The sequence below is a fragment of the Engystomops pustulosus genome, chromosome 7 (assembly GCF_040894005.1).
Source record: "Engystomops pustulosus chromosome 7, aEngPut4.maternal, whole genome shotgun sequence".
NCBI classification, from domain to species: Eukaryota; Metazoa; Chordata; class Amphibia; order Anura; family Leptodactylidae; genus Engystomops; species Engystomops pustulosus.
In genome coordinates, this window is record NC_092417.1 from 40,931,402 (window position 1) to 40,944,465 (window position 13,064).

The window sequence follows — 13,064 nt, forward strand, 5'->3', positions numbered from 1 at the left end:
CTGTACACTACTGGGGGCAGGCTGGGCCGTGCTGTACACTACTGGGGGCAGGCTGGGCCGTGCTGTACACTACTGGGGGCAGGCTGGGCCGTGCTGTACACTACTGGGGGCAGGCTGGGCCGTGCTGTACACTACTGGGGGCAGGCTGGGCCGTGCTGTACACTACTGGGGGCAGGCTGGGCCGTGCTGTACACTACTGGGGGCAGGCTGGGCCGTGCTGTACACTACTGGGGGCAGGCTGGGCCGTGCTGTACACTACTGGGGGCAGGCTGGGCCGTGCTGTACACTACTGGGGGCAGGCTGGGCCGTGCTGTACACTACTGGGGGCAGGCTGGGCAGGCTGTATACTACTGGGGGCGGGTCTGTGACCAATGCATTTCCCACCCTCAGCTTATACTCGAGTCAATAGGTTTTCCCAGTTTTTGGTGGCAAAATTAGGAGTCTCAGCTTATACTCGGGTCGGCTTATACTCGAGTATATACGGTACCATATGTAATATGGCAGAAAGGACATTTGTTCCTCCAGGTAACGTCCCCCACACTGAGGATTGGTACAGTAATCTTCCTTCTACAATACATTCTAGTTTATATGAGTGGGAGGTGAGATTATTAAAAGAAAAGGCAAGGAGACATTGAATCATCCATCAATTATTGTAATCCTTCCTTGTACTTCCAGTAGTTGACAGGTTTAACATATATTCTATGCAGGACGTACCTTCATCCCTTGGTGCTTCCCAACTTGTCTTTTATGTTCTTCATCAGCTTTGTTTCCGATCAATATCTTCTGGACGCCATCAGGCGCATACTACAAGAAAAGTATAATTTTAGAAGTCACAAAATTGGAATAATTTTACAAAACTACAAAAAAAATAGAGTAAAACAAAACCTCAAGGTAATAGAGGTGTGTATATTGATAGGGTTGCCCATGACTGAGGTTGGATGTTTCTTGGAGCCAACTTGCCAATAATATTAGGTAAATCCCAAATATGATACATAGGACACATGTTATCCATTCGAGCTGAAATCTAGATGAGCCTTTATTTATTGAATTTATATCCAGTAAAACATAACCTGCCATATATAACGCATGATATCAATGTGTAGGAGGTGCAGGCTTATCTTAATGACAACCTGCTGTTCTTCAATGGCTATCTGACGTTCATCCACCTCCACATGGCGACGTGTTACCATCTGCTGAGGAAGATTGCTACATTTCTTGCTGCTCACGAAAAATATCTTCACTTTACAGATGACCTAAAGTCTCGTGATACAGAGGCAAATGTATCATCTCCAAATGCCATCACATCTTTCTGTTAATGAGACGTTACTACCTGGTATATCGGAAGCGAGCGCACTCCTCTGTAAAGTATATAATTATAGATTTCTGTAAAACAAATTGCTCTAATGAACCACTTTACTTGTCTACGCAGTGAACTCCCCAATTACAGCTCAGTAACATTAGTCTTATTCCCTTTTACTAGCTACAGGAATGAACCCCAGTGCTGACCTCGCTCTGATACGAAATCAAATTAAAGGGTTGTCCCCATGAAAGAAAGTTCTCAAATTTCAATCCCCTAGTGATGTTTACAAAATAAAGATCATGTTTACCCCCTTACTTTACAATTTTACTCAGTTTATTGCCATTTTAGCTCCCATCAATCAGTGATGGTCAGTGTAAGATTCCAGAGTGTGAGCGGGTTTCTCTGTGCTATGAGATGCTGTGTGCTGACAATGTGCTTAGATTATCAGTGTCCAGGTTTATATGCAGTTTCATTTAGCTTCTGAACATTCACTAGTATCTGACACATAGAAAAAGAGATGAGACAGGGGGCGTGGCCTGACTGAGCAGCGAGACGGACGCATCTCTCTGAGCTCCGTCTCAACACCTTCATGAGCGACTGATTTTAAGCACCCTCACCGATATTTTCTGCCAAAAAACTTTACTTACCTATCGGAGATGGTTACGAGGCGTAAAGCATCCAAACCAGGTCCGAGGAAACTGACAGATTTCTTCCCGGGCGGAAGCGCACGAGGCAGCGGCTCTTCCCGCCACTCCGGCGGCTCATCCCCATCGGGATCCAACATCTCCGACTCGGGAGGTGACCACAGCTCTCCACACACAGGCTGCAAAGACGCGGAGGAGAGAATAAGAGAGGTGCGGGATCCGACTTCTGACCGGGCACCTGACTCCGACGACCGGGGTCTGCAGGCCCATTCCAAGATGGCGCCGGCCGCAAGCAACAGCGCAGCAGTAAGCAGCCCTCACAGATCCCCAGCTAACAGCCCAGCAAAGCAGAGACCCAGACTGGAGCTACAAGGGGTAAGCAAATCCATATTTACCTCAGACGTTAGAGGAGAAATAGTAGACCCCTTTGCAAATATTCAACCCACAGGCCAAGCAGCGTCAGAGTCCTTCATGAAAGAAATGATGGTACGGCTGTGGGGCTCCTTTCAAGCTGATATAGCTGCATTAGCACAAAAGCTGGATTCCTCCATGGATGATCTGGGAGGAAGAGTGGATCACGTTGAAAACAAAATGGGAGAACTGATAGGGTCCCACAATGAACTTGTGGACGGCCACTACCAACTTGAGGAAGAGGTGTAGATGCTCAGAAACAAACTCTCAGACCTGGAAGACCGCAACAGGCGGAACAATGTTAAGTTCAGGGGGATCCCTGAAAATGTACCCCAAAAAGAGCTGAAAGGCTACATAACTAAACTAATCAGAGACTTGCTACCTGATATACCGGATCAAGATATAATCATTGATAGGGCCCATAGGCTGCCGAGGCCAAAAAATATCCCGGATGATTCTCCAAGGGACTCTATAATAAGAATGCATTTCTACCATGCAAAAGAAGCTCTCATGACAACAGCTCGTAAACTAAAAAGACTACCAGCACCCTACGAAGATATACACCTTTATGCCGACTTATCACAGGCAACTCTCCAGATGAGGAGGCAGTTTCATACGATCACATCGACCCTGCGTGAAGCAGGGGTGCAATACCGGTGGGGATTCCCCACAAAGCTTCTAGTCTACAAAGAGAGCAGACTACTGGTAATCCGGAATCCAGAAGAAGGAACAAATATTCTCAACACCCTGGGTCTAAAGCTACCCATAGTGAAAGATGCAGCAACAAAGAAAGGACCAAGTCTGGTTCAGCAAGAATGGCAGGAGATGCGGCGAGGAAAATGAATCGGGACTATGAAGGTTGGTCACGACAGCAGGCGAACTTTTTATATCTCTTCTACAGAAACAGGCAGGAAGTGGTTCCAGAAACCCTGTCTGATAACCTGATAATTCTCTCCAGGACTTACTCCGAAAGGAAAACTTCCACGTCTCGTTTTGACGATAGAAGGAATCGACACGTGGTAACTTGTTCTATGATGAGTGAAGTTTCACTCCATGTTAAGTTTTTGTTGTTAAGATATAATAACATATGCTGTGTTGAGAGGACATGTCCTCAGCAAGTTTCACACCAAACCTATGTCACTTAAAATACGATCCATAAATGTTAAGGGTCTAAATATACCTTACAAGAGGCATGCGTTCTGGAAAGATGCATTATCAGCACACGCGGATGTCCTGTTTGCCCAGGAAACTCATTTTAAAAGCCAAAAAGCTCCCAAAATGATGCATAAGAATTTCCCACATGTATACACAGCAAACGGACCAAAAAAGGCAGCAGGGGTCCTTATAGCTGTTAAAGATACAGTAGCATTTACAGAACTAGATATCTATCTAGATCCGAACGGCAGATATGCCATCCTAGTGTGCGAAATTAATGCCTCTATTTTTACGCTAGTGAATGTATATGCACCTAACACCTCACAGGTGAGATTCCTGAATAAGACACTAAAGAAAGCTAGACTAATGCAGAAGGGTAATTTATTGATTGGGGGAGATTTTAATCTTATACCCCACAACACACTGGACACCACTGCCGCCAGACACCGTACAGCTCAAACATTAGGCCCATGGATGCATTCCCATGAGCTTTATGACACATTCAGATGTATGCATGCAGCCTCCAAAGAATTCACTTTCTATTCCCCGAGACACCAGTCTTTCTCTAGACTAGACCTCTTCCTAGCAGACAGACCAACTCTAACGTTAGTTAAAGGGTCAGAATACACACAGCAACCTGGTCCGATCATTCTCCAATAACAGTGGACCTATTACCTTTCCCCTCACCTACGCACCCTAGACCATGGCGCAATAACACCTTTTTGATGTCCCTTCCAACCCAGAAAGAGCAGATTAAAATAGAGTTAGAAGAATATTTTAAGCATAACGACACATCAGATGTTGACATATTCTCTTTGTGGTCACTTCATAAATTAAATATATGCGCATTTATGAAGAAACAATCAGCAAGATATCAGAGGGACAGAGAAGCAAAATTAACCTCAGTGATGAATCAGTTGGCGGCCACAGAACAGCTGCTAGTAACGTCTCCTTCAGACGAACTGCATGACAAACTATTCTTTTTGAGGCAGGAAATACGGACATTAATGATAGGAGAATTTAACAAAACACTAACAAACAGGAAAGCGACTTATTATGCATCACACAACAAACCCTCCAAACTTATGGCAAATAAGGTTAAACACAAGGTGTCCAAAACAAGGATAGCCTCCCTCAAAGACCCAAAAGACCCTACAGCCTACATCACACATCCTACAGACATTGCTAATAGATTTAGCACCTTTTATAGCCAACTTTATAACCTTAAAGATGACCCCTCCACTCCCCAACCCACGAACGATTCCATTAATAACTTTTTAAAGAAACTAAACCTCCCGGCCCTAACTACACCACAATTAGAAGAGCTAAACACCCCATTCAAAGAGGAGGAGCTAGAGAAAATTATATCAGCAGCAAAAAAACAAAAGGCCCCAGGACCAGATGGCCTAAGCAACGAATATTACCAACTCTTTAAAAGAAACTCTTTTACCTTACCTCCCTAAAATTTTTAACAAAGCAGCGCAACTAGGATCCCTCCCCCAGGAGATGCTCCAAGCTACCATAGTAACAATCCCCAAACCGGGAAAATCCCCACAATTTACGGCTAATTATAGGCCGATCTCACTTTTAAATTGTGATACCAAATTGTACGCTAAGGCCATAGCACAGACTTCTTCAGATATCACCCAACTTAGTACACAATGACCAAGTAGGCTTTACGAAAGGACGTCGAGCTTCAGATGGCACGAGAAGAGTGGTGACACTTATCTCAGCAATGGAGACATGTCGAAGGCGTTTGACAGGATTAACTGGCAATTTGCATTCTCCACTCTCCGTAAATTTGGTTTCGCAGGCCAAATTCTCTCAGCTATACAATCCCTGTACAGTAACCCCTCAGCTAGAGTACTAGCAAACGGCACACTCTCCGCCCCTTTCACAATCACTAATGGGACGAGGCAAGGGTGCCCCCCATCCCCACTCATATTCACTCTCATTATGGAGCCATTCGCAGAGACTATAAGAATGAATCTAGATGTCACGGGAATTCCCTTGGGAGGAAGACAACACAAGATAGGATTATTTGCGGATGACACCCTGCTCGCCTTCTCTAGCCCTCTCCAATCACTTAGAGAAATTACCAAAACAATAAGCCAATTTGGACAAGCCTCATATTATAAAATAAACGAGAACAAATCATCCCTCCTAGGCTTCCATATAGACCCCGCACTTAAGCTTCAAATACAAAGAGAGTTTCCATACCAATGGGCTAAAACGAGTATCCAATACCTGGGTATTCAACTAACCTCCCCATTAAACAAAATGGCAGAAGCAAACATCAATCCTCTAATTCAAAGTCTTCAAAGGGAACTAGACGATATGCATAAAAAGAAGTTATCATGGCTAGGCAGAATGGTCTTGTACAAAATGCTAGTCTTACCCAAAATCTTATACTTATATAGAACCATCACTGTCCCTATTCCTATAGCTCTACTGAGAAAACTGCAGAAACAGCTTAAGGCCTTTATCTGGAGCAAAAACAAACCTAGAATACCAGCATCCACCCTGCAAGCCATAAAACAAAAGGGAGGCTTGGGAGTACCAAACCTTATAGCTTATTATTATGCATCCATCATCAAACAACTGAAACCATGGTGGTCATACTCCTCAGCCTCTAGCTGGCCAGAGATGGACAAAGAATTAAATGAAAATAGACCTTTACTTTTCCTTCTTCTAGCCCAACACATACCAAAGCCACCACCCCTCCCTAGGCATCCATCACTGAGAACTTCGGTGTTAGCTTGGCGTTATTTAATAAAGGAAACCAAGCAGTGTAAAGAAACATCTAAAATAGACATTCCCATACAAACAATTAGGATATGTCATGAATAGAGATGAGCGAGCACTAAAATGCTCGGGTATTCGTTATTCGAGACGAACTTTTCCCGATGCTCGGGAGCTCGTCTCGAATAACGAACCCCATTGAAGTCAATGGGAGACTTGAGCATTTTTCAAGGGGACCAAGGCTCTGCACAGGGAAGCTTGGCCAAACACCTGGGAACCTCAGAAAAGGATGGAAACACCACGGAAATGGACAGGAAACAGCAGGGGCAGCATGCATGGATGCCTCTGAGGCTGCTTAATCGCACCATTATGCCAAAATTATGGGCAACAGCATGGCCATGACAGAGTGACCGAATGAGGCTAGATAGCATCTAAAACATCCGATAATTGACCCTGACACTATAGGGGACGGCATGAAGAGGCAGCGGCAGCAGTGGCAGGCTAGAGAGTCTCATGGCGACATACCCTAAATGGACTCAGGTTTCACCAAAGGAGGTGAAATGATTTCCTATGTGAACAAAAGGTTGACGGTATATTTAGTCGATAACACAGCATGGTGGCGACATAGTGACCAAGTTCTATAACGTATCTGGTGAAACACCCGAAAAATGAGCCTGACAGCTCTTTTGATAAGGGGACAACATGTGGAGGCAGCCATGGAGACGACTTCCATGATTAAGAGCGACAGTATGGGGCATTCATATTGCGCTATGATTGCAACTTCAGGTCTCCAGCATGGCGGCGACAGATGGGCCGAGTTCCACTATGTATCTGGTGAAACACCTGAAAATTCTGCCTGACACAGCTCATTTGATAAGAGGACGATGTATGGAGGCAGTGAACTAGTAGTAGATTAAAGGTGCTGCAGTTAAAACTATGTTAGTTGGATCTTGAGATGGAGCTGGCGCTCCGCTGCCAGGCGAGCTTTCGCCAATCCAAGCCCCTGTCTCTAGGCTACTCCCCAAACAGCACTTCTAAGAACCTTTTGTATAAGATCAAGTGTAGTAGCGTTCTTATAAGTTTGGGTTATGGCTGGTGAGGGGAATGTGAACAGATGCTCAAGAAGCGCTGAAATAATATTGGTAAATGATAAAAGTTTGCCAGTATATTTTGTGGATTACACAGCAGGGTGGCGACAAAGTTAACAAGTTTTATGTGGAATCCATGAAAACAACCCAAAATTCTGCCTGACACAGTTCGTTTGATAAGGAGACAATGTATGGAGGCAGCTATATGGATGACTTTTGGAGGCAGCTATGGCGATGACGTGTGGAGGTAGCAATGGAGACAACGTGTGGAGCCAGCTAAAAAGACGACATGTGGAGGCTGCTATGGAGACAATTTAATTTGGATAGTGCCTGTATGTGGCAGTCCAAAAAAGTTTTCAAACCAGAGGAGCAGGTAGGTGGTCCTCCAGAAAAATTAAATAGATTGAGTGCCTGTATGTGGCACTCACAAAAATTGCTTAAAACAGAGGACCGGGTAGGTGGCCCTCCAGAAAAATTAAATACATACAGTACTATAGCTAGAGCCAGTTGGCCCTGGCAAAAAATAGCCAGTTTCCTATGCTTTAGTGTACAAAGAGGAGGAGAAGGAGGACAATGAGGAGGAGGAGTGCATAAATTATTCAGGTTGAGCTTCCTTCACCTGGTGGAGAATGGAAATCCTGAGAAATCCAGTCTTTATTCATCTTGATAAGCGTCAGCCTGTCAGTCGACAGGCGTGTACGCTTATCGGTGATGATGCCACCAGCTGCACTGAAAACCCGCTCGGACAACACGCTAGCGGCAGGGCAGGCAAGAACCTCCAAGGCGTACAGCGCCAGTTCGTGCCACATGTAGTTGTAGGGAGCTGTGTGATCATTTAGGACGATGGTATGGTCAGCTACGTACTCCCTCACCATCTTTCTGTAAAGATCAGCCCTACTCTGCCGAGACTGGGGACAGGTGACAGTGTCTTGCTGGGGTGACATAAAACTGGCAAAGGCCTTGTAAAGCGTACCCCTGCCAGTGCTGGAAAAGCTGCCTGCTCGCCTACTCTCCCTCGCTACTTGTCCCGCAGAAGTACGCCCTCTGCCGCTAGCGCTGTCAGAAGGGAAATACTGTTTCAGCTTGTGCACCAGGGCCTGCTGGTATTCATGCATTCTCACACTCCTTTCCTCTCCAGGGATGAGAGTGGAAAGATTTTGCTTGTACCGTGGGTCCAGGAGAGTGAATACCCAGTAATTGGTGCTGGAATAAATTCTTTGAACGCGAGGGTCACGGGATAGGCAGCCTAGCATGAAATTTGCCATATGTGCCAGAGTCCCAACGCGCAAGAATTCACTCCCCTCACTGGCCTGACTGCTCATTTCCTCCTCCTCCAACTCCTCCAACTCCTCTTCTTCTGCCCATACACGCTGAACAGTGAAGGACTGAACAATGGTCCCCTCTTCTGTCTCGCCAACATTCTCCTCCTCTTCCTCCTCATGCTCCTCCACCTCCTCCGATATGCGCTGAGAAACAGACCTAAGGGTGCTTTTGCTATCAACAAGGGAATCTTCTTCCCCCGTCTCTTGTGACGAGCGCAAAGCTTCCGACTTCATGCTGACCAGAGAGTTTTTCAACAGGCCAAGCAGCGGGATGGTGAGGCTGATGTTGGCGGCATCGCCACTGACCATCTGTGTTGACTCCTCAAAGTTACTCAGCACCTGACAGATATCAGACATCCACTCCTCATTGTAGACTTGAGGAAGCTGACTGACCTGACTACCAGTTCTGGTGGAAGTTGACATCTGGCAGTCTACAATCGCTCTGCGCTGCTGGTAAACTCTGGATAACATGGTTAATGTTGAATTCCACCTCGTGGGCACGTCGCACAACAGTCGGTGAGCGGGCAGTTGTAGGCGGCGCTGCGCTTCCCTGAGAGTGGCAGCATCTGTGCTGGACTTCCTGAAATGCGCACAGATGCGGCGCACCTTCGTGAGCAAATCAGACAGATTGGGGTATGTCTTGAGGAAACGCTGAACTATGAGATTTAACACATGGGCCAGGCATGGCACATGTGTCAGTCTGCCGAGTTGCAGAGCCGCCACCAGGTTACGGCCGTTGTCACACACAACCATGCCTGGCTTCAGGTTCAGCGGTGCCAGCCACAGATCAGTCTGCGCCGTGATGCCCTGTAATAGCTCTTGGGCGGTGTGCCTTTTATCGCCTAGGCTCAGCAGTTTGAGCACCGCCTGCTGTCGCTTAGCGATGGCACTGCTGCTGTGCCTAGAGCTACCAACTGATGGCGCCATGCCCACGGATGGTAATTCGGAGGAGGTGGAGGAGGGGTGGGAGGAGGAGGAGGAGGCATAGTAGGCCTTTGAGACCTGGACCGAGGTAGGCCCCGCAATCCTCGGCGTCGGCAGTATATGAGCAGCCCCAGGGTCAGACTCGGTCCCAGCCTCCACCAAGTCAACCCAATGTGCCGTCAGCGATATATAGTGGCCCTGCCCGGCAGCACTCCTCCACGTGTCCGTGGTCAGGTGGACCTTGTCAGAAACGGCGTTGGTCAGGGCATGGATGATGTTCTCTGACACGTGCTTGTGCAGGGCTGGGACGGCACATCGGGAAAAGTAGTGGCGGCTGGGGACCGAATACCGAGGGGCGGCCGCCGCCATGAGGTTTCAAAAGGCCTCGGTCTCTACCAGCCCGTAGGGCAGCATCTCCAGGCTAAGCAACTTGGAGATGTGGACGTTGATGGCTTGGGCGTGTGGGTGGGTTGCGCTATACTTCCTTTTGCGCTCCAGCATCTGGGGTATGGAGAGCTGAACGCTGGTGGATGCTGTGGAGGATCGTGGAGGCTAAGTTGGGGTTTTCGCACGGGAGGTGTTTGGGCCGTGGTCCTGGGCAGGGGGCTGACTAGCAGATGACACAGGGGAAGGAGCAGTGGTGTGCCCGGCCGGAGGTGAACGGGCTTGGTGCCATTGAGTGGGGTGTTTAGCATTCATATGCCTGCGCATACTGGTGGTAGTTAAGCTAGTAGTGGTGGAACCCCTGCTGATCCTGGTTTGGCAAAGGTTGCACACCACAGTCCGTCGGTCATCCGGTGTTTCTTTAAAGAACCTCCAGACTTCTGAAAATCTAGCCCTCGCCACGGGAGCTTGACTACGGGCAACATTTGGCGCTGATGCACCAGCTCTGGCCCTGCCTCTCCGTCTGGCCCCACCACTGCCTCTTCCAACCTGTTCTGCTATAGGACTCGCCTCCGTCTCCGTCTCAGAAGCACTGTGTTCACCCAGCCTATCAACCCAGCTTGGGTCTGTCACCTCATCCTCCGATCCCTCAGTCTGCTCCCCCTCGGACTTCCTGCCCTGACAACAACTTCACCACTGTCTGACAACCGTGTCTCCTCATCGTCGGACACCTCTTTACACACTTCTTCCACTACGTCAATAATGTCATCATCACCCACAGACTGCGACCGGTGGAAAACCTGGGCATCGGAAAATTGCTCAGCAGCAACCGGACAAGTGGTTTGTGACTGTGGGAAGGGTCCAGAAAACAGTTCCTCAGAGTATGCCGGTTCAGATGCCAAATTTTGCTGGGAGGGGGCAGACTAGGGGGAAGGAGGCTGAGGTGGAGGAGCTGGAGGAGTGCTGATTTCGGTGACATGGGTGGACTGCGTGGAAGACTGACTGGTGGACAAATGGCTAGAAGCATTGTCCACAATCCACAACATCACCTCTTTGCACTGTTCTGGCCTCAACAGTGCTCTACCACGAGTCCCAGTAACTTGAGACATGATGAACCTAGGGAGTGTAGCTCTGCAGCATTCCCCTGCTCCCTCATCAGCAGGTGGTGTCTCACCCCGCCCAGGACCACGGCCTCTGACCCCTGCAATAGTTGGACGCCCACGTCCACACCCTCGTCCTCTACCCCTAGCCCTCGGGTTAAACATCTTCCAAATTAAAGTGTAAACTTTTAATTTTTTTTTTTTTGTGTTTATTTTTTTTTTTATTTTTATTTTTTTTTAACAAAACGATGCTATCCTATTGCTATGGCTAGTTTCTAACCTACACTGACAGCACACAACTGGATTTTGTGCTGTGCCTGATGACTTTGAGCTATTAAATGAAATAAAAGGTAAAAAAAAAAAAAAATCAGCAGACTCTGCCTAATTCTAATCAAACCCCTAATAAATTGTCCCACTTTGGTGTTTCAGGTGGATATGTGTGTCACTAAGAGCTAAACACAACGGTAGCAAGTCTCCCTGCAAATTCCTCACAATATGGTACTAGCTGCACTACTAGTGCCAGCAAGCCCAGCCACAAGCAAATAAAAAAAAAAATGTATAACGTTATTGTAGCCCTAAGAAGGGCTATTGGGTTCTTGTAGAATCACTCCTGCCTAACACTATTCTAATAGAAAACCCTAACGCTTTCCCTGACCAGCAGCAGCTCTCTCCCTAGCGGCATCCAGACACAGAATGATTCGAGCAGCGCGGGCAGGGGCTAGTCTATTCCAGGGTCACCTGATCTGGCCAGCCAACCACTGCTATCGACGTGTAAGGGTACCACGTCATACTGGGTGGAGTGCAGAGTCTCCTGGCTTGTGATTGGCTCTGTTTCTGGTCGCCAAAAAGCAAAACGGCGGGAGATGCCATTTTCTCGAGCGGGCGAAGTATTTGTCCGAGCAACGAGCAGTTTCGAGTACGCTAATGCTCGAACGAGTATGTTCGCTCATCTCTAGTCATGAACACATCCCCCAACAAATATTCCTGGAACTTGGGATACATAGAGTCTCGGACCTCATAGGGAACCAGGGCATCTTGAGCAGGGATGAAATAATGGAAAAATTTATCATCCCACCGAAATATAGCATATTTGTGTCCCAACTAAGGGAAATAATACAAAAGGGTAGATTACATCAAATCACAACTCCCACAGTTTTACACAATTATCTTTATAAGGAAGAGAGCAAATCCTTCATGTCTACCAGACCCATATATGAAACATTACTGGGAGAGGGAAAACAAGAGGAGAAACAACCACATATGAGCAAATGGGAGAAAGACCTCCAAACAGAGTTCACTATCAAGCAGTGGCTCAAGGCATATAAATGGGGAAGTTCAGCCTCCAAATGCACCAATTTAACAGAGGTACATTATAATTGTATGACCAGATGGTATTACACCCCATCCAAGCTAGCTAAGACCTTTCCAGGTAGCAGTGATATGTGCTGGAGGGAATGCGGTAACAAAGGAACGCTCCTACACATTTTCTGGGAGTGTCCCAAAATCAAACCCCTCTGGGAGGAGGTGTTCCTATTGATACATGCCTTGACAGGGACAAATGTACCAAGGGAACCCAAGAGAGCCATTTTATTATTAGACATGGATACAATCCTGAGCCCTCACCGCAAAATAGTAGCACACATACTCCTTACAGCCAAGCTATTAATAGCCAAAAAGTGGAAATCAGCAACATTAATGAGGATACAAGAACTTAAGGAACTTTTAGACCACCAGTGCACATACGAAAAAATCTGTGCGGTTAGAGCAGGCAGACTCCAAGCCTTTTTCAAAGTATGGGACCATGGCTAAAACTATACCCCACGACCTCTTAAAGATAAACAAAAAATGAGACCCCTTGACATTTTATTTCACATATAGCATAAGAAGTGACTTACAATTAAGTGATATAGCTAACCTGAAGAATAAAGAGAAATACGGTCCTTGGATCATTATGATATTACAACGGTTATGTTATTTTATCTATAGAAGTTAAA

General features: G+C 46.9%; 1 protein-coding gene across 1 annotated transcript in view; it reads right to left on the minus strand.

Moving 5' to 3' along the window:
- Positions 1–13,064, minus strand: part of RAB15 (RAB15, member RAS oncogene family) — a 72,223-nt gene that overhangs the window by 21,812 nt on the left and 37,347 nt on the right. Inside the window, exon 5 of the mRNA XM_072115567.1 lies at positions 715–804. Within this exon, the coding sequence (XP_071971668.1) occupies positions 715–804 (90 nt within the window). The remainder of the gene's footprint in view (positions 1–714; positions 805–13,064) is intronic.